General features: G+C 43.1%; 5 protein-coding genes and 1 non-coding gene across 6 annotated transcripts; 3 read left to right on the top strand and 3 right to left on the bottom strand.

Annotated features, from left to right (window-relative positions):
* The first annotated feature begins 39 nt into the window (after positions 1-39).
* BCR41DRAFT_354259 (flavin reductase like domain-domain-containing protein) lies at positions 40-1,384 on the top strand. Its single transcript, XM_022024278.1, has 3 exons — positions 40-316; positions 400-468; positions 579-1,384. Exons 1-3 carry the CDS (start codon positions 67-69, stop codon positions 1,340-1,342), a joined length of 1,083 nt encoding a protein of 360 aa, XP_021881014.1. The 5' UTR covers positions 40-66; the 3' UTR covers positions 1,343-1,384.
* Positions 1,385-4,004: 2,620 nt separating this feature from the next.
* BCR41DRAFT_t80 lies at positions 4,005-4,076 on the bottom strand. The gene has a single exon. It is a non-coding gene; the product is annotated as a tRNA-Ala (tRNA).
* A 6,203-nt stretch (positions 4,077-10,279) lies between these two features.
* Positions 10,280-11,220, bottom strand: BCR41DRAFT_370988 (hypothetical protein; the record flags this gene model as incomplete). The annotated part of the gene is made up of 2 exons (XM_022026568.1): positions 10,280-10,467; positions 10,566-11,220. 2 exons carry the CDS (start codon positions 11,218-11,220, stop codon positions 10,280-10,282), a joined length of 843 nt encoding a protein of 280 aa, XP_021881013.1.
* Positions 11,221-12,292: 1,072 nt separating this feature from the next.
* BCR41DRAFT_354244 (putative LPD1-dihydrolipoamide dehydrogenase precursor) lies at positions 12,293-14,824 on the top strand. Its single transcript, XM_022024277.1, has 7 exons — positions 12,293-12,368; positions 12,486-12,561; positions 12,766-12,845; positions 12,968-13,103; positions 13,308-13,740; positions 13,890-14,025; positions 14,120-14,824. The coding sequence occupies exons 1-7, from the start codon at positions 12,330-12,332 to the stop codon at positions 14,735-14,737; spliced, it is 1,518 nt and encodes a 505-aa protein (XP_021881012.1). The 5' UTR covers positions 12,293-12,329; the 3' UTR covers positions 14,738-14,824.
* A 1,713-nt stretch (positions 14,825-16,537) lies between these two features.
* Positions 16,538-18,765, top strand: BCR41DRAFT_296853 (hypothetical protein; the record flags this gene model as incomplete). Its single annotated transcript, XM_022020443.1, has 3 exons — positions 16,538-17,546; positions 17,655-18,045; positions 18,156-18,765. Coding segments are annotated over 3 exons (2,010 nt in total), but the record flags the coding sequence as incomplete, so codon positions are not given.
* A 556-nt stretch (positions 18,766-19,321) lies between these two features.
* BCR41DRAFT_78368 (origin recognition complex subunit 3 N-terminus-domain-containing protein) lies at positions 19,322-23,117 on the bottom strand. Its single transcript, XM_022031017.1, has 11 exons — positions 22,933-23,117; positions 22,754-22,820; positions 22,489-22,628; positions 22,306-22,388; positions 21,916-22,207; positions 21,349-21,801; positions 21,108-21,244; positions 20,737-21,006; positions 20,101-20,622; positions 19,937-20,012; positions 19,322-19,856 (listed from the first exon to the last, which is right to left on the bottom strand). Exons 1-11 carry the CDS (start codon positions 22,957-22,959, stop codon positions 19,362-19,364), a joined length of 2,562 nt encoding a protein of 853 aa, XP_021881010.1. The 5' UTR covers positions 22,960-23,117; the 3' UTR covers positions 19,322-19,361.
* Between the last annotated feature and the right edge of the window lie 562 nt (positions 23,118-23,679).

Genomic DNA, 23,679 nt, shown 5'->3' with positions numbered 1-23,679 from the left:
TATGACATTGACAGTGCGCATTCTCTTCCTTATTCGCCAGCAGGAAAGAGATAGTAACATACCGACATGTACTTCTCATGCATAAGGATGCAGATGGATGCAATCTATAGTCGCCTCATTACCAGCAGATTACAGTATATGCCTCCATGGAATGCATCAGCTGCAGAGTTGGTCAGTCATAAAAGACGATCCTTTATCGATCTCAATTATACGATCCAAGGGAAACTCCACATGCTGCGTGGATCATATCGATCATATACCAAGGATAGGGAAGGAACTTCATCAGATGCATTATCGTCGAATATTGCCAAAAAAGGTACTCGTCATGTTGCGACTGAGTGTTTTTACACTAAAGGAGCATGACGTCGTGCTAATAGTATGTAGCTATATTCCGTTTAGGTACATCCAACGATAAGACGAGCACATCAGAAAAGCTTCGCAGAGTACTAAGAAAAGTCCCATTTCCAGGTAAGTGTGAAGAGCTATATCATTGACTGTTGAATGGAACAGGCCAGCCTGGACAACCCTGCAACAACTGACTCATACTCTCTTACCATCTTTTTCAATGGACCTTATAGTTGCTGTTGTAAGTACTGCTGCGCCAAACGACCCATCAGTTCGCCGTGGGATTACCGTGTCATCTTTTTCGTCCATTTCACTGCAGCCAATTCCCCTGATCGCATTTTGTGTGAAGCTTCCTTCAAGGGCCTCGACAATGTTGCACGAATCAAACCAATTTATAGTTCAATTCCTGGCCTCAGATCAAATAACTCACTCAGTGGCATTTTCATCCTCAGTTCCACCTCCATCTGAGGTCATTACAAACCTTCCTACGTCAAACCTTACTGATGCAGCGTCATCAATTGTTCCCAAACAATCAGAATCTCGGGCGCAGGCCTTCACAAGATCAACTCAAGCAAGGGTGCCGCATGACAAGGATATTGAGGAATTGACTGCGGAGGCAACCATACAAATATTAGCCGACAATGAGATTGGCAATTCTTCTCTGGCTGATGCCTTTACTGGTTCTCAAAACGCTAAAAAGAATGGCACACTTCACGGCATTCCAGCGCCACCACTTGTAACATCACCAAGTACACCGCCAGACCCTGATCCTTTCGAGGTATTGGGTTATAAGATTGACCCAGAATCGAATTTACCGGTGCTGCTGAACACATTAGGGGCGATCCGGTGTAGTACTCATCAGGTGATGGCAGTGGGAGACCATGAGATGTGGATCGGACACGTAGAAAAGGTATTGCATGGCGAGATCCCAGATCAGCAAGAGCCATTGTTATACCATGATCGGTCCTACCGAAGAGTCGGGCGTAGAATCGTATAAGCATTGCATTAAAATATTACGCCTTGGTTAAATAATCATGCAGCGAGTTTTTTGATCTCTTTATGCCCCAGCTATAAGAAAGCAATTTTATGAATAGACATGATCCGCAGGATAAATTAGCAATAGGATATCAGAACAGGATCTTGTATCGCTGTATGAAAACTGCTTTGTATACTGCGTGTGTTGTTGATAATGTCCATTTAGACGAAATATATGACAGCTCTTCCTCCTCAAGAATGCAAGAAGGAAGCATTAGTTATTAATATTCACTATTGGTAATGCGATTAGACTGAGCCGCCCTTTTTTTGTCGTCGCTGCAATGCATGTTGATTATTATGAAAGATCAATAAAACCGCGCCATTGAGAGAAGACATGTATAATGCCAGCAGCGAATCAGGATGAAGACAGTAAACACAATAAAAATGGCAATGGGTGGTTCTCATTTGGACCCATTTTTCCTTTGCAGCGACGGCGACCATATTTTTACAATATATTTGGATGTAGTTATTTGCACGGCCCCGTACACACCTTATTTACACTGTTCCTCCCATGGAAATAAAAAAAAATATATATATATATATAACGGGGTGTTTCTTTATGTTGATACCTTGGTACTGTAAGCAAAGTCACTCATTTCAAGTCCAATTGTCGTCGCTCTATCCGAAGCGCAACTTATTCATATGGGTTTTACTCTTTCTGACAAACACTAATATTTGTAATTACATGGTGAGTGCAACAAGGCAATCAATCTTTTCCAAATTGAAAAAAGATATTTGCACGGGCCCGTACACCTCTTATTTGCACGGGCCCGTACACCTCTTATTTGCATGGGGGCCGTACAAATATTTAAAAAATCTATTTGCACTGCCCCGTACACACCTTATTTACACCGCTCCCCCCGTGCAAATAAAAAAAAATTATTTGCACGGGGGTCTTTTTTTTTATTTGTACGGGGTCTTTATTTCAGCCCTAAACACCATAACCAGGAAGCCTTCCACGACACAGGCTTAGATCTAGAGCCGCTGCCTAAGCATCAAATACTGACCAGAATATTTATCTAATCAAGGTCGTATGTAGCTCAGAGTAGATGTTGGCATTCTTTATGCGACTCTGGGACTAAATACAGAATTACAAATGATCTATCTATAATTGAAATATACTATGCAGCTTTACTTTGCACTTTTGTTGGTTGCATTGTTATAGATTGTGGATGGTTCCCTGATGCTTTCTTTCATTTAACGCGTGCATATATCTTAGGTATTTCCGTACACTATTAAGCACACAACGATGAGTTCAGTTATTAGGAACCTCTAACGTGTAGTTTGTTTCGGTAGATATACAAACAATCATACAATCATACTCATTTCTACGATGTATAGCGTGCCGTGTTACTACCTACTCTCTTTCTTTTCCCTTTCTGTTTATCAAATTCATCAAAATGCAATGGGTAGACCTCAGCTTATTTTGTGGAATATCTATCTTCTTACCCGATATTACTTGTCTTTTGATAGTTGGTGACAGTTCGCACTCAAAGCCGAACGTGCACAATCACCTATATCTCTATATCTTAGTGGCTAAAATACTTTAATAGCATAACCGTGACTAATAGTGATAGAAAAGAGACATAAATATTCTTTTCTGTTATTGAAATATGCCAGGGTCATAATAATTAGCGAGAACGAAAAAAAGATGTCTTTATTATGATCCAGGGATCTTCGTTAAATAAAAAGGGTAAAAACCTTAGCTATAGTAAAAACCCATATAAATGACTGCTAATCGCAACAATCCTTAGTTTTGTCTCATTACATTCCAAGTTTATTATCATAGCCAACTTACCTTGGTTCGTCTTTAGCACGCAGTATTGCATACTCAGCAGCACATGTAGATGCTCACTGCGTCTAAAGGACCAGCTTCATATTGTACAATCACTTGAAATGGTAATGAAGAGAAGCACTGTCTTCAATCTTATTTCTTGCCGTTTTCCCTCAGCCTGTACTGCCCAAAAACTTCAGTGATTATCCACATTGCCTCATTAATAAAAGGGTAAATTTATTGAACTTTAGCTCCATATTACATAATAAGTTATATCAATTAGGTTAAAACATTGCACCAACTAAGAAGGAGGACAAAGAGAGGGTTCTTGTCTGCCCCACGTGAGTGGTAATTTAAATCATCGTATACGCTATATGGGTCTAATGGTAGTATTTTTGTATGTCACAAATGAGCTGTTTGGCAGCTCCCACGGCGCTGCAACTTCCACCAGTAATAATTCCAGACCCCTCTCTACTCTAAACTCACCTCCACTTATTTATATAAAGCCAGAATCATGTAGTCTGTAGGATACACGTTGCTGCTTGTAGATGAAAAAGAGACCCCGTGCAAATAAAAAAAAGACCCCCCGTGCAAATAACTTTTTTTTATTTGTACGGGGGGAGCAGTGTAAATAGAGTGTGTACGGGGCAGTGCAAATAATTTTTTTTATAAGCAAAAATTTATTTGCACGGGGGCCGTACAAATAACTTCATCCTTTCAAATTAGTTTTGCAAAACATTATTTGGCTGCCCAAAAAATAGGCTGCCAAATAATGGCAAAAATTACTATATTTGATATGGGCTGCTAAATAGATTTATCCACCTTCCTACAAGGAGGAAAAAATGTTCGATGGAGCAGCGGAGGATTGAACTCCGGGCCTCTCGCATGCAAAGCGAGCGCTCTACCACTGAGCTACAACCCCGTATGGTTTCATAACCTGCTGAGTGTCCCGGTATATAATTATGATAGTTCAAGCGGCTTCACGTGACATTCTGAATATACTCAACTGCTCCGCTCGGGTCAGGATGGGCAAGCCCTTTGTTCATAGATAGTTGTGACTCAAGCAGAAATGAGTTTTCAGCTGTGGTCCTGGATGCACCCAAAAACAAGGCAGCTGGTGTGTCAGGCATTACGAACGAAATGATCCAACACCAAGGACCGCAGGGGCTCTTTATCCTCTTCCAAATCATAAGTGCCACTATCGTGCAAGAAGACGTCCCCAAGGATTGGAAGACGGGGCTCCTCTATTGCATACCAAAAGCTCCAGAATGGTCAGGAAACATGGCAGAGGTAAGGCCGATAGCTTTGTTGGAGCACGCACGGAAAATAATGTTTGCAGTAATAACAAATAGGTTAAGCGCGATCATGGCCAGGCACGATATTCTACGAGGACCAAACTTCTCTGTTCTTAAAGGTACTACCACTAAGGATCCAATCCATATCCTGCAAGCGGCAATGGAAGACGCAAGAGAGTTCAAGAAAGAACAGTGGATTGTGCTCCAAGACATGAAACGGTGTTTCGACTCTGTCAACTGCGCCCCCGATGGGATGCTTTCTCGCGGACTAAGACGGCTCCAGGTCCCTGAACAGTTCATACGCCTATGTGAAAACATCGCCATTTCCAAAGTGAACAGGGTGATTACTGAATACGGACCAACTGACGAGTATCATCCAGAGTGCGGTTTGGATCAAGGTGGAGTGGAATGTCCGCTTTTATGGAGAGTAGCATATGATGCACTCCTGTGTGAAATTATAGACAGTAGCACTGGATATAGTCTAGAGGGACCAAGAGGGACACCATCAGTTACTGGCCTTGCTTTCGTGGATGATACTACATGGATATCGGACTCCAAAGCACATATGCAGGAGATACTTGACATTGCAACGACATTCTTCATTCTTAACGGGGTGGAAGTGAACGCCAAGGAAACGCAGGTCATCTGTATCAACAGCAAGCAGGATAGGAGGAGCACGCTGAAATTTGGGACACCTACAGAAGAGATCCGACCAGTGGAAAAGAATGAATCGGTACGGATTCTTGGTGTTTGGGTCACAGCAACAGGAAATCCAACAGCAACACAGCAAATAGTGGAGCAGGAAATAGAAACGACCTGTAACATTCTCCGGTCCAAAGCCCTGACAGATCGGCAGACAACGTATATTGTCAATAATGTGCTCATCCCAAAGGTGCTGTATAGGATTTCGGCCCAAATGTTGCCACCAACGTTCCTACAGAAGATGACTGGTAAGTATATGTCACTGTGTAAGCGGAAAGCACGTATGCCATCAACTACGCCAAACAGCACTATGAACCACAATAGATTGTATGCCATCAAAGACTTGGCGAACGCTCAAGCGGAAGAACAAATATCTACCCTGGCGCTTCGACTTAATGACAGCAATGTAATGGGACGGATATGTCGGACACGAGTACTGATGCTGCAGCACAGGAATAAGATGGAAGTCTCGCCAACTTTGGAGCCACATCGTGTCAAAAAGTATCGCCACAACTTTATATCGAATGTTTGTGAAGAAATGAAGAATCGTAACATTACTTTCGACCTATCGATCGCAGCCGAATTTGGTCTCCCACACAACGCTCTCTCGACATGGAAATGGCTAAACGGAGAATTACCACACGTATGGAAGGCGCTCACCAAGCGTATGGTATACTTTGTGGATCAAATACTTACGGATGATAAGGAGGACATGATCTCATGGCACGCATTCAGGACCCGTTACGGAGGGCCTAAAGTTTCGCCATTCTGGTTCAACCAACTTCAAAACTTTTGCTTCGACAACGATTATGTGGGTAGGCATGCAAGAGAATGGAACAGGAGGAAACTGGCACTCTTAGACGTCAGTGATGATGACAGCAACAGCGACAGTAGTTATGTCAGCTCGGTAGACGGGGATACAGAAGACGAAGATCGAGAAGCGATTCGTGCACTCAACCAATTCATAAAAGATGAGGCAGCGAACAGAACTTTGACAGTATCACCGGCTAATCAAGCTGTTGAGCCACCAATTGGAATTAAGTGGATTCTAGATCAACAGAAGGAGCGGAAAAAGAGACGAGGAGCTGTTATGAAAGAGGCGCGCAGAGCAACCAGAGAACATAATCTTAGGCGACAAAGAGCAAAGTTAGATGCCATAGTCAGAAGAGCAGAACGCCACCAGGACCGAGAGCGAAGGCATAGTGAACGCATGCGAGCCCGCGAAGAAGCGAGGAGACGCCGGACCCAGAACACAAGGAGATATGAGGGTCTGAGCGAGCAAGCTCTGCTAAGGAGAGCAAAAGTCGACCTGGATTCCAACGAGACACCGTGCCTAAAAGTGATCCCTGAAGTCAACAGAGGCCTAGCCAGGGACACAAATGGAGTTATCATTAGTGCCAATACCGAGGAGAAAATCCAACGCCAAAGGGAACGGTACAATACCCAGCCGGGTAATGTCATTTATACGGATGGATCTCTCAAAGATATTGGCACTGAAAGAGTAAGTTGGCATTTGGTGTGGTAGTCCAGACACAAGAGGGTGAGTTTTACACTGCGCTATCTGGTAGAGTAGCAGGCAACGCATCCTCGACAAAGGCAGAGCTAGCTGGTTTGTTGGCAGGAATACTTATCAGCCCACGAAACAGACCTATGACAATCCGACTTGATAACAGCGCAGTTGTGACTCAATTCCGAGCATTGGTCCGAGGCAGAGTGGATAGCACGTTGCGACAACGTATTAGATCACCGTATGCAGTATGGTGGGCAGCTATACACAACGCATTTATTCAACAAGGATCGGAAGTCACGGTCGAGTGGGTCAAAGGACATGCCGGCAATAGAGGGAACGAAGAAGCGGACGAAGCAGCAAACATGGACATTATGGCGAGCTATGGGATATCAACATAACGGAGCATAATGACATGTACTGCCATGCAAAGTTCAACGGTGTACCAGCGGAAGATGACTTAAGGCAGATCCTTAAGTTACAGTCAACAACTCGTACACATCACACTTGGATCGCCCAGAACAGGACGCAGGAGCATGTTAAGGATTGGACAAAAATTGATTGGCGAGCTACTATGAACATTGTTCATGATAGCAACCTACCGAAAGGACTCTTCACCAGCCCAGCGGACTGCCAAAAGCGAGCGCACAGAATCAAGAAACTCCATGGAATGTTGCCTACACAGTCATATATGAGACACTGGAGGCCGGACCTTTATGAAGATGGCAACTGCAGAGTGTGTGGGACAGAGGATGAAGACACATCGCACATCTGGAGATGTCCAAGGACGATGGAGACTCAGGCCGAGAAGTGGAAGGAGATAATCCAAAATGTGAATGTGATAGGGGAGAGGACATGGAGGAAAGAGTTGAAAGCAGTGCAGGAGCAAGCACAAAGGGCCAGAGAGAGAGGTGTAGACCCACCAAGGACAAAAGAGCCAACTTTTACTGCGGCAGAGGAGGACTACATTTGGAAAACTCTGGAGATGCATATCGATGGTGTGCGAGAAGTACGACGCCATGGTGATAGGAACGGCGATGATGAGGAAGAGAGAGAGCACACACCAGATTGGTCTGTGCAGGACATTTACCATGGACTTACGCCCAAGTCCATTGCTCAGAGTTGGAAAGTTGGCTTCAAGACAACAACAAGGATAGCTACATATATGGCAGGGCGCTTCGTCAAGGCCATAGAGGAATTCGGTCATACAGAAATCTGGAACAAACGGTGTAAAGTCACCGTTGAATGGGAAAAGGCTCGTGGAATCACTGCTACGAGCAAACGCGCTAGAGGACGCAACTGTGTTGGGGAGCACAGACGTAGTAGCAATGATTTCCTTGTCCCTTCCCTCAGACAAAGACAGAAGCTGAATGTAAAAGAGATCTACAAGATCGCGGATGACCGAGTCCGGGACAGTTACCTTGGGAAAACCAAACTGGACGTGATGGAGCGGCTAGGTGGAATGAAGTTTTTGATGACTATGGATAGCGGATAATTTGTCGCGTTGCGCAACAGGCCACGTCGGAAAGGTGGACTTTGAGTACCAACCACGGCGGTCAGGGTTTATGAAATCATGGATACAGCGGCTCTTGTCGTTTGTGCAGTAATAGCTGTTTATTGACTATAGTTTCTGGAGCATTTTGTTCATAGAGTGTAGAAAATAAATCCCATGACCCTGAGGGTCCTTGTTATCAAAAAAAAAAAAATTCGAGGCAGCCTAGTGTTTTCCGTTAAGGCTAAGATCGTGGGTACACTACCCTAAGTCGCCTGGCTGGCCACACGTCTTAGGTATATATTCCACCCCCCGGCCGAACCAGCGGTACATCTCCCCATCCACCGACTCGACTAAGACAGCGATGATCACAAAGTTTGACGGAATCCAAGTAGAAGTTTCAGACCAACCCCGCAAGATTTGGATCCACATGCCAGTGGATTTGAGGGCGATATAATTGATTTAGAGCGAGATTATGAAATAAATTCCTCGCTTCCGTGGGTTCTTGTTAACACGAAAAAAAAAAAAAAAAAAAAAAAAAAAAAGCAAACCCTTGGGGAACTCTGGAGGTGCAAAGGACTGAGATCTGGAACAGACGCTGTAAAGTCACTGTCGACTGGGAAAGAACTAAAGGCATCACCTCTGTGAGCAAACGCGCCAGGGGACGTACCTGTGTTGGGTAGCACAGATGTAGCAGAGGTGATTTCTTAGGACCTACCCTGAGATAACGACGAACAGCTGACGTGAAAGCGATCAGGGCGGAAGCTGACCAAAGAGTAGCGAGGGAGCTATCGGCGACAATTAGAACTGACAGTAATGGAACGGCTGGGCGCCCTTAGTAATAGGGCAACCCATTTATAGAGTCTACTTCTAATAGCTGTTTATTATCTATAGTGTAGAGTGTAGCAAAAAATTCCCATGACCTTTAGGGCTCTGGTTATCAAAAATAAAGAGAGGCGTATGTAATATTTATTCAATATCAAGATACGTAAGTGACTCGCTTGAGTCGCGTCGACTATCCTCAGGTCCACTTAAATTATTATTTGGCCAGTTATCGTCACCTCTATTGCCTGCTGCCTCAACATTATTAACTTTATGGCTTTTTATACGTGTAGGTGCAGATTGCACTGCGGATTCAGGTAATCGACTGGACACTATTGAATTTGATCGTGACGCCTGGCTACCTTCATCATCACCCGCTTCACTGGCACTGATAGGGATCAGATCCACGGTAGCAGGCTCCATGGACCTGGGCATTATTGCCACCCGTTCATCATAGTTGCCATCTTGCCCACCGTAGCCAAGGGGGCCTGCATATGAATTTGATGATGCTGGTAGCTGTGAAATTGGTTGTAAAGGATATCCAGTGGGCGAATTTTGATGCGACGGAAGATGCCTGGACTGCTGGAGCAGCGGGTGCTGGGGGCCTACCGGAGGCTCTACCTCGAATGGCGACTGAATAATGGAAGCATACGATATTCCGGAGGTTTGTGACATCTGCGACTGATCCCGTTGGTATAGAGTGTCGATGGGTCGAGAGAGAACTGGTGATATTTGCTGTTGCTGCGCTCGCGATGCTGCAACATGCTCTATCATCGGCAACGGTCCAGATACATGCGGTGCAGCGTAGGGCGTCATCTGTTGTGGGTTATATGTCTCATCCGAGATGAAGGGCGATGGGATGGTCGTGTAGCCACCTAATTCTAAGGTTCGGAGACCACTCTCGTCATTCAGCGTTGATTTCTTGACGGTTGTTTTGCTACCCCCTGCAGAACGATGCCTCTGCCTTCTTAAATAGAACAATAGCCCTGCAACAAGTGCTATCAATGCGACCCCTCCTATGACGCCACCAACAATGATGCCTACATTTATGCCATTGGAGCTGGAGGGTGTTGACGGGATTACGGGGGACGGAAAGGGCCTGGTGGGTATTCCTGAAGATCCTGTTACAGTGTACTTAGTGACCCATTCAATACCGTTGAATACCAATGGCTTATTATCCGACACAGCTGTGCTATCCGTGTCTAAAAAACCTATTAATCGCAGAAAAAAAAGGGATTGTTGATTCAAAGTTATCAGAAACTTGATTCTTCCCTAGTTTATACGATGGTGCACCAAGTAGTTTGCAATCAAGTTGACTTGCCTCCCCAAACTACCAAAGTCTTTTCTCTGACAGCGCATGCCATCATAGATCTACTAGAGCGAGAGTTATCGAGCTGCGTCCATGTATTTTCCTCCAAATCCAGTAAGTACAAGTCGTCGAATACTGCAGTGTCGTTTCTGCCTCCAAAGAGGTAGTATTGCTTCCCATCATTACCTATAGTACATCCCAAGGGTTATGAAAAGCAATACGGTTCGCTTATTATGCCTGCAAATCTATTCATCATAACTTCAAGCCGATATCAAACTCCTTACATGGAACAAAACAATAGCCTGTCCGAGGCGTAATCTTGAGGTTTTTAGCTGTGTTTAGTGGTCGCGATATGTGAGAGCTTGTATTATACATATGCACGTCAACATCTGTGTCGTTGAAGATGGGGATCAAAATGCTCTCTTTATAGGCTGACCATGAAGCACTTTGCCCTGTAGGCTCAAATGTATCAAATGTAGGAGATTTAAAATTCGAAAAGGTCCAATTTTTCGTGTCCATGAAGAGAGCCTCTCCCTTTTTGCCCAAAAAGTACACCATCCCATCTTGACGAGATACAATCACTGGGTCGGGTGTGTTGAAAGATGGAGAGAGATTTAGTCGTTCCCAGTGTTTGGAATAGATAGACACATTAATTTGGTTATTTCCGGTTTCAAAGGCTATGAAGCGTCCCAGATTCATTACTCCTGACTGGCCGTAGAAGTTTTCAATTAATTCAAGCCTACTCCAAGCAGGATCCTCGACTGACCAGTCGGAAGTGAGATTAAGACTAAAGGCGCTGGATATTTTGTTTTCAGAACCATAAGAGCCACCCTGGATAAACAGTTGACTGTCGTCACTGGCATAGGCCATTTTTCCCACTGGTTCGGGTATATCTGTGCCCTTTGGGACTGTCGGGTGTTGCGGAAGTGTTGAAGACATGCCTGAAGAAAGAAATGCGGACAGTAAAGAGGAGGTCGTTGCTGACTGGGGCGATGTTTCGGTAGAGTGGAATTAATTATAACGATGGATGTTGGATGAAGTGCCTGTTCAGTAAATATGAAAACTTGTACTAGTGATATGAATGAGATAGATAGGTAATAGACAGGTAGACTTTCAACGAGGATAACACGCGGAGAATATTAGGACTAACTGGTGTATTCACACGCGGTGGGGCTGATAACCACAATAGAAACGTGGTGTGGAGTATGTATAGGGGAGAAGGACAGAGATTAGGGAGATTGAAAAGCGATAGATGAATGGATGTTCAAGCCATGCCAACTTTTTTTCTGAACATGATGAATTTGCATCGCCAATATTTTTTTTTTTTGCCCAAAGTCTTTGGCTCAACCTTGTCCTCGCATAAAATAGCGGAAAGAGGGACAGAATGCTCTAAATATATTTGATTTTGCATCGCCCATGATGTCGCATGCAAGGATTTCTGTCACTCGTGGCCTTTGTGTTTATCCACTTTGACAATAGGAGGACAAAGATTAGGATCTTTTCTTAGTTCCCATATCGGGATCCAGGATATGGAGTAGTTTTAAAATAAAAGGTGTGGTCTGGGAAATGAACCATAACGACCAAGGTGTATGCCCTGTGCGTTCCTAGAAGGTAGAACGAAGGGAGAGAAAGCCTGCAAACACGGGCAACATGTTCATTGTTCAAGATGTCTGTAATTGTGAGGTCGCGACTAGATGAACCGGGCCATACCGGCAAGCACATTAATAAAAACGGCCCGATACTTTTGATTAAGAGTCAAAGACGCATAGTTGTTGTAAATGTGGAGCAACAAGCAAACGCACAAAAGTTTTTTTTTTTTTTTTTTTTTTTTTTAATATTCCGGTAACGGGCATCAGCTTTGCAAAAATACAAGGGTGCAGAGGAATAGAAGCGGAAGCAAGCGGGGGATTGTTAATGGTGTTTCTCTCAAACAATTTGTCTTCAGTCCTGCTAAGCCAGCAGCACATTTATGGCAAGTAAGTCTTTTTTTATTTATTTTTCCTTTACTCACCTGTTTTCCACCCTTCACACCACACAACATAATCATCATGCTTCGCCTGGTCTCATCCAAGACTCCTCTTGCGCAGGTACACCCAACAACAACAGCTTTGACATTTAATTAAATGAGCAATTGGCAATTATTACTGCGCGAAGATCTGATCTGACTCCATTTCCGTCATTCTTATGATATTACTACTGCATAGATTGCTGCTCGCCATGCACCAAAACTTCGTGCCCCTGCATTCACTTCAATGCCCCGCCTCTATTCCACTTCTTCTGGTAAGGAAAAAAAAAAAAAAAAAAAAAAAAATCGGTACATTAGGCAATAGACGATCAACATTCCAGAATGGCATGACAACGGACTTTCTGATTCGTTGGGGAGAAAATGATTGTAGTCACCCGTGAGAATATTCTGAGAGCATGAGGCACTAACTCTTTTTTTTTTGTCTTTTAATTCAAAATACGATCCTCACATCTCTTCAGAGGAATTGGACTTAGTTGTCATAGGAGGTGGCCCCGGTGGTTACGTTGCTGCGATCAAAGCAGCCCAGCTTGGCCTCAAGGTATACATAGCTAAAATAAGCGGAATACTGCTTTCTATTATTATAAATGACAGCATGAACGTCACTAAAACAATGCACTGAAGAGAGACTAATCGATTTTTTTTTAAAAAAACATTCAATAGACAGCATGTGTAGAGAAGCGTGGCGCACTCGGAGGCACCTGCTTAAACGTTGGGTGCATCCCCTCCAAGGCCATGTTGAATAACTCTCATATCTACCATCAGACCCAACATGATCTCAAGTCTCGCGGTATTGATGGTATGTTGCTCTTCCCTCGTCTTTTCTTATACTTATTTCTTTATTTAGTGCTCGTTCCTGCAACAGTTACAATGAACCAGTTTAGCACGGCCCCTGGGGATAGCACTTTTTATATCATCAATGCAAGCATCTAGTAACCTCAAAAGTTATGCCTCATTCTGGCGTGTTTATTCAATACTAACCTTTATATTGAAATTTTAACAGTTGGCAGCGTCTCCTTGAACCTTCCTGTCATGTTGAAGGCCAAGACTACTGCTGTCACCGGTCTGACAAAGGGTATTGAGGGTTTATTCAAGAAGAACAAGGTCGCTTATCACAAAGGAACTGGAAAGTTCTTGAGTGCTAATGAGGTTGAAGTCACTGGTCTTGATGGCAATGTTTCCACTTTGAAGGCCAAGAACATCTTGATTGCTACCGGATCAGTCCCTTCGCCTTTCCCCGGAATTGAAGTTGATGAGAAGCAAATTGTAACATCGACTGGCGCCTTGGATCTTCAGGAAGTGCCCAAGAAAATGGTCGTCATTGGTGCTGGTGTCATTGGCCTCGAGTTGGGATCTGTTTGGCAGCGTCTTGGCGCTGAGGTTACCGTTGTCGAGTATCTTGATGCTATCGGTGCTGGCATGGATAGCGATATGGCGTACGTTTTATCCTTGCCCTTTATATATACAAGTTGTTATTCTTGATATTACTTAATGCCTTGTGGCCTTATATGTGTTATGGTAGAAGGAGGTGGACTTGGTTAATAACATCCAGTTATGATGGTTATATGTCTTTGGGTATAAATAGTAAAGCCTTCCACCGCACTCTCAGCAAACAAGGATTCAAGTTCAAGATGAGCACCAAGGTTCTTGGCACCGAGAAGCTTAGCGACGGCCGCGTCGGCGTCAAGGTTGAGCCTGCCAAGGGAGGGAATCCTGAGACTGTAAGTCGAATACGGGAAGTGTCTACACTACTGCATGTGTGTATTGTTGAAACATTGCTCAACATCTAATATTCTGTTGTTTATGTTAAATTAGTTGGAGGCCGATGTCGTCTTGGTCTCAATTGGTCGTAAGCCTTATACTGAGGGCCTTGGCCTCGAGAACGTTGGCATTCAAGTTGATGAACGCGGACGCGTCCCCATCGATTCGGAATTCCGCACATCTGTCCCCAACATTCGCTGCATTGGAGATGTCACCTATGGAGCCATGTTAGCCCACAAGGCTGAGGAAGAAGGTATCGCCGCTGTCGAGTACATTAATGGAGGCCATGGTCATGTCAATTACGATGTTATTCCATCAGTCATCTACACTCATCCCGAGGTTGCTTGGTGTGGCAAGACTGAGGATCAGCTCAAGAAGGATGGCGTCGCCTACAACGTTGGAACCTTCCCCTTTGCTGCCAATTCCCGTGCTCGTACCAACGCCGATGCCGAAGGTATGGTCAAGATGATCTCTGACAAGGAGACGGATCGCATCCTCGGCATTCACATCATGGGCCCCAATGCTGGAGAGATGATTGCTGAGGGCGTCTTGGCCATGGAGTATGGTGCCTCCTCTGAAGATGTAGCCCGCACCTGTCACGCTCACCCCACTTTATCTGAGGCTTTCAAGGAAGCAGCCATGGCAGCCTATGCCAAACCTATTCACTTTTAAATTGTTTGATTTCCTTAGCGCTCCCCCGCTGGATCTCTCACTTTTACAGCACAAATTCACAAATATAGAAAATAAATGTCACTGAAAAAAAAAAAAAAAAAAAAAAAAAAAAAAAAAAAAGCTTGTTTCTGGCTCTTTGTGATGCTGCCATCATCTCATGAAATAGTTGGTGCAACCTCTCAATAACCGCATGGACCACTTTGTATCCAAATTTATCATGTGTCAAGCAAATGGTCTTTAAAATGCAGGGTCTGTGTTTTGTATGCTTTAATTTTAGTCGAAAGTTTGTTGTCACAGAATAATTAGTAGCAAGAGGAATGCGAAACAAATACGCCATAGCCACTAAATAATGACATCGACATGATATTTGATTTCACCCTCTGGTATAAGCAAAACAAGAAACAACCAAATATTTTCTAGAACTTGATGGGTTCACTCTTGAAAGACAAAAAGGCATGCATTTAAACATAGTCAATGCTTTCCTTAATTCTTTCTTCGTTTGCCAAATATCTTCAACCCTTTTGTCACTACATCTGCTGTGTCCCCCATCCTTCATCAGTAAAATTGCTTTTTGGTGGATCGATGTATGGACCAATGAATCAAACGAATAAGTCAAATAGACCGTGTTTTCGTGTGTGCAAATAATGATGATAAGATACTATAAATTTTTACTTTATTTTAACGATGACAAACGGTGTAGCGTCATCACTTTGTGTTATTTTGCGAACGGGCGCCATTTGGCATCTATGATATCGCCAATTTTATTTGGTCACGATACCTTATATTTTTAATCTAAAAACGATGATTGAATTGTTCTGGTGGCATCTCACTACGTGACGGACTTGCAACAATACTCGTAACAAGCGAGCTAATTGGCTGCCAATACACTCGAAAGTATTCAAAAAATATAAGGTATCGCGACCAAATGAAACGGGCTATACTCAAAAACCCGCCCAACGAGATTTTCTCCGGGGATTTTTTTTTTTTTTGTCGCCGCTAGATCTTCTAGACCTTGTTTTTTTCCTATTGTTTGCTATTTAACCTTTTGGTCGTGACATTGCGACAATACTACTTACTGTGTATAGACCAATCGTTGGACTCTGCTTAGTTTATATGTCCTAGTTTATTTGAAATGCTACATCTTTATCCATTCTATGACAACGTCTGGATGCAACACACATCATTACGTGATCTGTGTATGGCTAACTAGCTAATTAGTCTGGCCTTTATTACATATTCATCCTGGCTCTCGTTCATCCTCATCCTCCTCTCGTCGTTATCTTTAACCTTCACCATATTCATCTTGCATTCTGCACAAACGATCCATAGTGATGTCAATGTTTTCACTCTTTTGCGATTAGATATAAAAGACTGATGCGAATTTCATTGTCTTATGCTTCTTTTTCTTTCTCTCTAGAATCAAATAATCTTTTTTATCTCTTATCCACCTATTTAAAGGTAACCAATACACACGCAACTGTACTTGTCTTCTTTCCTGATCAAGTAGCTAACGCTTCTACTATTCGATTGTCCCTCCACTCACTCTACACAGTTTCTCTTATCTCATCTTTACGTTATTTATCATATTTATTTCTTACCACTTGCTCTACTTGCGTTATTTCCTCTTTCTTTGGATTATTCCTTATACTGCCACTATTGCTATAATTATCGTTTATAAACTTATAGTCTATCCCTAACCACCTAATTTAATCAGCCATGTCCAACAACAGACCCGCTGAAGGACAATCCTCATACCGCAATGTCCCTATCGCGGATAGCGGTGCCAAAATCCCTCAACATATTAAGGAAGTCGATCGCAACCAAAAGACAAAATTCTTTGAATGCCTCCAAGCACTCGTAAAGGGCCGTCTCCCTACTAACGAGCAGCTCGATCATTTCTTGGCTATGGCTCAGAACTCGCCTTCACTTGAGGCTCGCGCCCATATGCTCTCAGCAGATGGCCGTGCACTCTACAAGGACTTCCAGGAGCTCATGCGCACCACTCGTGGCATCATTTATGAGAAGAACGAGCAAGAGCTTTTCCAGAACTTTATCTACCATTGTACCCAGGCTTCAACTTCGGCTTCCCAAAATGTTCAGGCCCCTTCTCTCGACGTTGGTGTTTCCCAAAAGAAGGCTAAACAAGAAGGCCAAGAGACCTTGGATAATTTGGTTGCTGTTGCCAAACTTCTAACTACAAACGCTGAATTTAGATCCATTTTGAACGAGCTGTTCCAGTTACTCAGGGAGGTTTTTAATGAAGGTGCCGATAAGGTTGCTTCTACAGCTCAAGGGGTAGGCGAGAGGGTCTCCAACAAAACCAACGACCTTACACAGAGCGCGACCTCCACAAGTGCATCGGGCGGTTCTCGGCTTCAAGATAACATTAACCGTGTCACGGATAAGATCCAGAGCGTGGCCCTTGGTGCAAAACAGGATCCTACAGCCGTCGCTCAAGATACACGCCAAGAATTCATGGACCATTCCAATGCCACAATGGATTCAGCTAGGCAGCAAACCCAAGACATGAAACAGCAATTGGCTAGACAGGCCCAGGATTTCAAGGCCCAAGCTCAAACCCGGGCTTCTCAAACCCAGCAGGACGCCATTAACTATGCCAACACCAAGCTGCCTCCAGAGCAACGATCTGCTTTGATCGAACGACTAAAACTAGTCATCAGTCAGATTCAATCTGAGCCTCAGTACCAAACTGCAATTGACTCTATCATGAATTTGGTCGGCATTTGGCGCCATCGTGCCAAGCAGCCTACTGGAAACATCAGCACTGAAGCCAACAAGGTCGTTCACGGTAAGTTTATGGTTGCCCTAGTTGAATTTTTTGTTGCTCAAAGATTTTTTTACCCTTAAATCACTTGGACGCTGTTGATCCTCTAACACCTCGTATCCAACAATCTAGATCCTAATGTTGAGGCAGCTATTGTTGAGTTTAAAGTAATACTCCAACGTTGGGCACAAGGTTATGCTTTGGATCCGATTATTGCCCACATCCAGAACATGTGGAATAAGACACTAGTAGATCCAGAACTGAACCAATATGTCAACAATGTCTCAAATTTCCTGACCAGAGCACTCCGTGAGCCGAACTATGTAACCTCTCAGACGATCAATAATGATGGGTCTATTTTGATCGATGAAGGCCGACAACTCTTAAACGTCAAGTACAAGTCTGACACAGATGTTATCATGCGGGAAGGACAGATTTTTATTGAGAAGCTTAATACGGATCCTCGCTCCCAAGAGGTCTCTGCCAACTTCCAAAAATTCGCTCATGATCTCTTTTATGATAAGTAAGGCTTTTTATCGTGCTTATAGCACGCGTTTTGGGCTATGGTTGGCTCCTAAAATGGTATAGAGTGGTAACATCTGATTTTTTTATTTTTAATTTTTTATCTCTTAGAAACGGAAAATTAGCATTCAAGCCTCACTTGTTTGATGACTTCCGCTATGTTCTCCTACCTTCCATGATGGAGTCCTTCCAGTTCATCCCTGTCCCTCGTATTGAATACTCAGATTTGAAGGTGGATCTTGTATTCGACAATATGATCTTGACGAGTACCGATTTGCTTCCTCGTCTGTTTGAGATGAACATGAATAATACAATCCGTATGGTTCCACGTGGCAACGCTAATCGCTCGCTTGACACTAATAAGCATGACTTTAGCGTGACGATCCAGGGTCTTGAGGCCAATATCCGTGATGTTGATTACTATGTCAAAACCAAGGAGGGATTCCGCTTCCAAGACCGAGGTATCGCTGATGTCTTGATCAACAAAAAAGGCTTGGACATCAAGATCATGGGCCATAAAACGCCAGAGGATCAAGAGACCCCTTCACTTTTCACGATTGAAGACGTCAAAGTCAAAATTCATGCACTGTCGATCAAGATGCGCAGATCGGAGCATTCATTCATGTATGCACTAGCTCAACCCTTTATCAAAACCGTTGTCAAGAACGCTATTGCCCATGCTCTCGAGACGCAAATCAAAGAGACTTTATCATCTGGTGATAAGGCTCTGGCGACCACCATCCGTGACACTCGTATCAGAACTGGCAAAAACACATTTAGTGCTTTAATTGACTCCGCTACGTCCTTCGTCTCCAACAAAGTCAGTCCAGATGAGAAGACCAAGGCCATGAATGAGCGCAAGAGGAACCGTGGACACTATAACCGTACATCACGTGTAATCTTTGACCAGAACGGTCTCTGTGTCTTGGATCCTGTTAAGCACATGGAGCTCAAGGTTGGTCAGCCACTTAGGGAGGATCCTAATGCTATGGCTGCCATGAACGTCAACGCACCTTGGGCCAGCACTGCTTTCGATCTGAACGATGTGAGATTAAAAGAGCAGGACAGACTCCCTGGCATGCGCCGTACTCACGGCACACTTGCTATGTAAAGACAGGACTAAAGACTCCTCGGGTCTGAATTGTAATTTTCATAAAATATTTTCACATGCAGATTCGCTTTAGCTCATTCACAACATTAATGTCGACAAGAAGTTAAAATAAATATTAAGAACAGCATATTTGATTTGGTTTTTTTTTTTTTTTTTTTTTTGCGGAGCCCTCTATAACATAATTCACAGGATTAGATTTTGATAGACTAAATATTACCCCAAGTCAACCTTTGAACGTGATCTGTCTTGCGATTCGTTGGCTTGATAAAACCCATAAACTGCAGTTCGGCCACCCCACTAATAAACCGTGCTTGAACCTCCTTCTGGTCCAGGTTTTGCTCCTTTAAAGATTTGCTCTTGGCAGCCATAGACACCTTCCCTCGCTTCTTGGATCGTTTATGAGCCAATGTATTACTTTCATCCCCATTACTCATTGACCTATCCTGTTGGTTGTCAGATTGAGTACCCCGTTCAAGAATCATGCCAAAGGCCGTAAACCAATCATACATGTTGATCATACGCCCACACTCGACATACAACTTGTAAAGGATGCAAGTGTCATGCTGTGTAGATAAAACCATTTCTGCCGGTGAAATGAATGCAGCAGTGTTCGAAGGTACTTGGCAGCACTTGCAGTTAAGGTACAACTCGGGTTGCCCAAGCGCTGTCTGGATCGAAACTCGTGGTTGTGGCAAAAATGCCTACAGAAATCAGAGGCAATATTGGTAAGTATTTCGACTCTTGAATGATTTAGTAATAAGGAATGTTGGATAAGACATGCCTTTTGCTGGATCTTGATTTGCGAATAATAAAAAACTTCATGAAGAGGCATGATGCTATGATGGCTTAAATATGTTCTTGAGTGTAGCAACAGATTGGAACAATTAGTGTCTCATTACAGCCGTCTAATGACTCCATAATACTACTTCCTCCTATCACCCTTACTTGAAAAGCCTTTCAAATAGATCAACGACTTCAGTGACAAGCACTGTGTACGTGCCTAAGGCACCTTTAGGGATTCTAACTGTTTCTCTTGTCTTTTTGGCGATTCGCGTCTGTCGGCCTTCTGCTACGTTTGCCTTTACGCTGACCAATTTTCGTTTCTTGATAAATATTGGTGCGCCTGCGGTTTCTTGTCTATTGAGTACCCTTTTACTGGTCCCTCCGTTAGCTAACGCCCATCGATCTGAATCTTTCATTTGGGTTGCTTCCTCATTTTGTTCGGTATCGTCCCCCTCCTTCATCTCTTGGTCACCATCCTCGACGTCGCTGCTACTGGTCACAGAATCATCGCTGATATCACCCAGAAGCTCCACCATACGATCCCTTATGTTCTGAAGAATCAATAATTCCTTATCCATGATATTTCCCTCCTCTACCGATGCCTTGGGGCGACAGCGAGACGACTTTTTAAAGAACTGTAAACAATCCTCGATAAAAATCATCATCTCATTGGAGTTCATTTTCCTATTAGTTTTCTCAAAAAAAAAAAAAAAAAAAAAAAAATTGAACATTAACTTTCAAGCTCGAAACTCGGTGCTTTCAAAACAGCACTGAGTTCACTTGAGTCCATAAATGTACCTAACAAGGTTCAGAAGGAAAGAAATACTAGTAGAGTCTGTCAGAGTGCCCTCAAGCGCCATGAAATAGAGCGCACGCTTCGATTTTTTGAGAATAGCAATCGTGAATCGTGCCTGAAGAAACCATAGGAATTCAAATACTAACGCAAAGTTCCTATGATACTCCTGGAGATCTCTAACCATATCAGGGATCTGAAGCTTCAAAAACTCATTATCTAGCAATAGCATTTCTCCCTCTTGAGGATCCACTTCTACTTTTGATTCGACATAGCTATCAATATATCACAACAGGATATCAGTAATGAAATGAATACTGAGGCATCTCTGAGTGGCAAGAATAACATAGCCATCCATAACGAGAGCCATATGTACCGTTGAAACGAAGGAAGCATCCGAATATGGTCATAATGCCCTACTTCCAGCAGTTCCAGTGCCCTACTCTGAGACGAAAGCGCACGATCGCAAAGTATACTTAATGGATTGGCATAGAAATGATGCATGACAATGTACTATACCCGAAGAGATATGATGAGCGTCAATTACTTTTATTGATCTGTTGAACAAATACTGTCCTTTAAAACAACGAGTTTCAGCTTTTGTGTTTCTCTCTCACCTTTAAATTGGCAACGAATCCGCTCACTGAGAAATTGTAATGCATGAATTGGTCAATAAGCTGTTTCATTGGCAAAGGTCCGATCATAACACTCACATTTCCATGCATGAAGAGATCTTCGATGATGGCTGTAAGACACTCTGATGACTGCTGCATCTGAAACTTTCTTGTCTGCATTAAGCTCAGGACAGATTTCGGGAGACCTTGATGTAATGCATCTATCGAAGTAGCTAACCCCATTAAAAAGACAAACGGGATTCGATCCTGATAATTGCTACATATTGTAACCAGATCCTGTAGCGTATCTTGATCAAAGCTCTCAAAGTCTTGAATAATGACCACAAGAGTCGGCTGCCTCTGCTGATTTGCAACTTTCTCCTCTTGGGGGGTACAAAGAGACCGGTACCATTGCTCCAAAACAAACATATCGTGATTTTGTAGTTTTAACCCACTCTGTGACAACATGTCCATTAAATATAGCCATTTTAAAAGTAGAATTGAGAAGTCGAAATCAGTAAATATCGAGTTGGTTCTATTACAGCCTTTGTATTTATTCTATTTTCCTACCTCAAGTGAGTTGATGGCTCCATCCATGTTTAATCCTAAAAACTGTTGAATCATTGACTTCAATGCTGCTTTCAGATTTATGCAGTCTTTAGATTGTAGGATAACGACTTTGTTGTTAACGTTTTTCTGAGTTGTCTCCATTGGTATATCCAAGGACAATTCTGTGTCAATCATTGGAGAGGTTGGTGCGGCTAATATCTGTGCAAGCTGTTGAAATAACAAGTCGTGGTCCGGAATATTGATTCCTGCAAATATTAGTCCTGTCGGAAGTTCCTGGATTGGCATGACAGTTCTAGAAACAGCAAAGTACAGAGTCATGTTAACAATGCATGTGTTTATTTTCGAATTGCAGAGTTGTTGCAATACTATCAATCTATAAGTCGCTAATACCTTGTCATTTTCTGAGTGTAAGCCTTCTCAACAAAGTCATAGATGGCGGACAGCACCATGGTATTCATGCTCAGCATGACATTCTAGCACATCGTAATATTTTATGAGAAATCAGAATCCCTGCTAAAAAAAAAAAAAAAAAAAACACTGGATAATATTACATGAACGTCTTGCCAGTCATACCTCAATGCGTGAAGAGATCAGACTCCATTCCTTATTGAACAGTGCATGGCGGATTTCAGTTGCTTCCCAAGGCTCATTGACATCTGTAAGTTGCTGGAATCCATCGAACTTGAAGTGATCTCCTCCGGTTAACAAACTGCCTAGCATTAAACGAGAATCATCCATTCAGGTCAGCCCCACAATAAAAGGAAATCCAAGAAACTGAAATGTGCCTCCATGAGGAAGAAAGAGGAGGAGAGATAGAGAAATGAAGGGAAAGACTTACCTCTTTTGCCTTTTCTTTTGATTCTGTTTACTACAGCTTCAGCCCTGGGCATGACCAAGAATACAGCCTATACATGACAACCCCCAAGAATGAATTTAGTCAGTATATTCGATTAATGAGACCCATTATGCAGGTTGTCCATCAATATTATACAATGGCAGCTGTAATGATTCCCGCACCTCAGTAAGTGAATCGAATTCATCCATATGTTTTGATGGTCTCTGTTTGTCAACAAGTTTAGTTGTAAGAGACTTCAAATGCCCTAAGTGCAGTACACGTTTGTTGTAAACAGCATCTAAATGTTGGTGGCGTTACTTGTTTTATATAATAATATTATCTTGTGTTCTCTAATATTACAAGTCTCTTTAAGATCCTGTAGTACTCTGGATGCGCCCTATATGGTCGTAAAATTGCATCAAGACTTGGTTTGAAGATGCGCTCCCACTGCTTCATAACATGGGTCAGAAGCCTGCCTTCCAGTTCCGGGTATTGATATACCCATGTGAATAGCATTGGCACTATATGCTGCGCTTGTACCTCTTCACATATCTTTGTGGATGCAATCCCAACAAGCTGATCTATTTTAAAGCGATAAGCAAGTTGAAACACTCGACGCCAATCCACAATTCCTGTAAATCCAGGTCCCTCTATGTGTCTTTGGTACACAAAATTGACCACAAGTTGCATTGCATCCAAATCAATTCCAGCAAGTTTATGTACGATTGGATAGGCTTGGAAGGAAGGAGTTCTTAGTATGAGTTTATAGAATTCCGGCCAGTGCTTCATTATTGATTGATGCGCAGAGACATGTGAAGTAGAGCTAGTATAGCGTAACGCAGACTGGATAGGCGAATGATTTCCTCTCGACGAAGAAGTAGAAGCTGTTTCGTCAATCTTGGAAACAGATGTATAACACATATCCGCAG

This window comes from Lobosporangium transversale, assembly GCF_002105155.1.
Source record: "Lobosporangium transversale strain NRRL 3116 chromosome Unknown BCR41scaffold_20, whole genome shotgun sequence".
Classification (NCBI taxonomy): domain Eukaryota; kingdom Fungi; phylum Mortierellomycota; class Mortierellomycetes; order Mortierellales; family Mortierellaceae; genus Lobosporangium; species Lobosporangium transversale.
This window is presented reverse-complemented; position numbering and strand designations above follow the sequence as displayed.

What these genes read in the sequence shown, in the direction of transcription:
- BCR41DRAFT_354244 (XM_022024277.1), top strand. Translation starts at nt 12,330, where the DNA reads ATGCTTCGCCTGGTCTCATCCAAGACTCCTCTTGCGCAG. An exon ending in CAGCCCAGCTTGGCCTCAAG is followed by an intron (nt 12,846 to 12,967) that starts GTATACATAGCT and finishes AACATTCAATAG; the next exon opens with ACAGCATGTGTAGAGAAGCG. An exon ending in GGCATGGATAGCGATATGGC is followed by an intron (nt 13,741 to 13,889) that starts GTACGTTTTATC and finishes GGGTATAAATAG; the next exon opens with TAAAGCCTTCCACCGCACTC.
- BCR41DRAFT_354259 (XM_022024278.1), top strand. Translation starts at nt 67, where the DNA reads ATGTACTTCTCATGCATAAGGATGCAGATGGATGCAATCTATAGTCGC. An exon ending in GTCGAATATTGCCAAAAAAG is followed by an intron (nt 317 to 399) that starts GTACTCGTCATG and finishes TATTCCGTTTAG; the next exon opens with GTACATCCAACGATAAGACG. An exon ending in AAGAAAAGTCCCATTTCCAG is followed by an intron (nt 469 to 578) that starts GTAAGTGTGAAG and finishes TGGACCTTATAG; the next exon opens with TTGCTGTTGTAAGTACTGCT.
- BCR41DRAFT_78368 (XM_022031017.1), bottom strand. Translation starts at nt 22,959, where the DNA reads ATGGATGAATTCGATTCACTTACTGAG. An exon ending in TACACTCAGAAAATGACAAG is followed by an intron (nt 22,208 to 22,305) that starts GTATTAGCGACT and finishes TGCTGTTTCTAG; the next exon opens with AACTGTCATGCCAATCCAGG. An exon ending in TTCCTTCTGAACCTTGTTAG is followed by an intron (nt 20,623 to 20,736) that starts GTACATTTATGG and finishes GAAAACTAATAG; the next exon opens with GAAAATGAACTCCAATGAGA.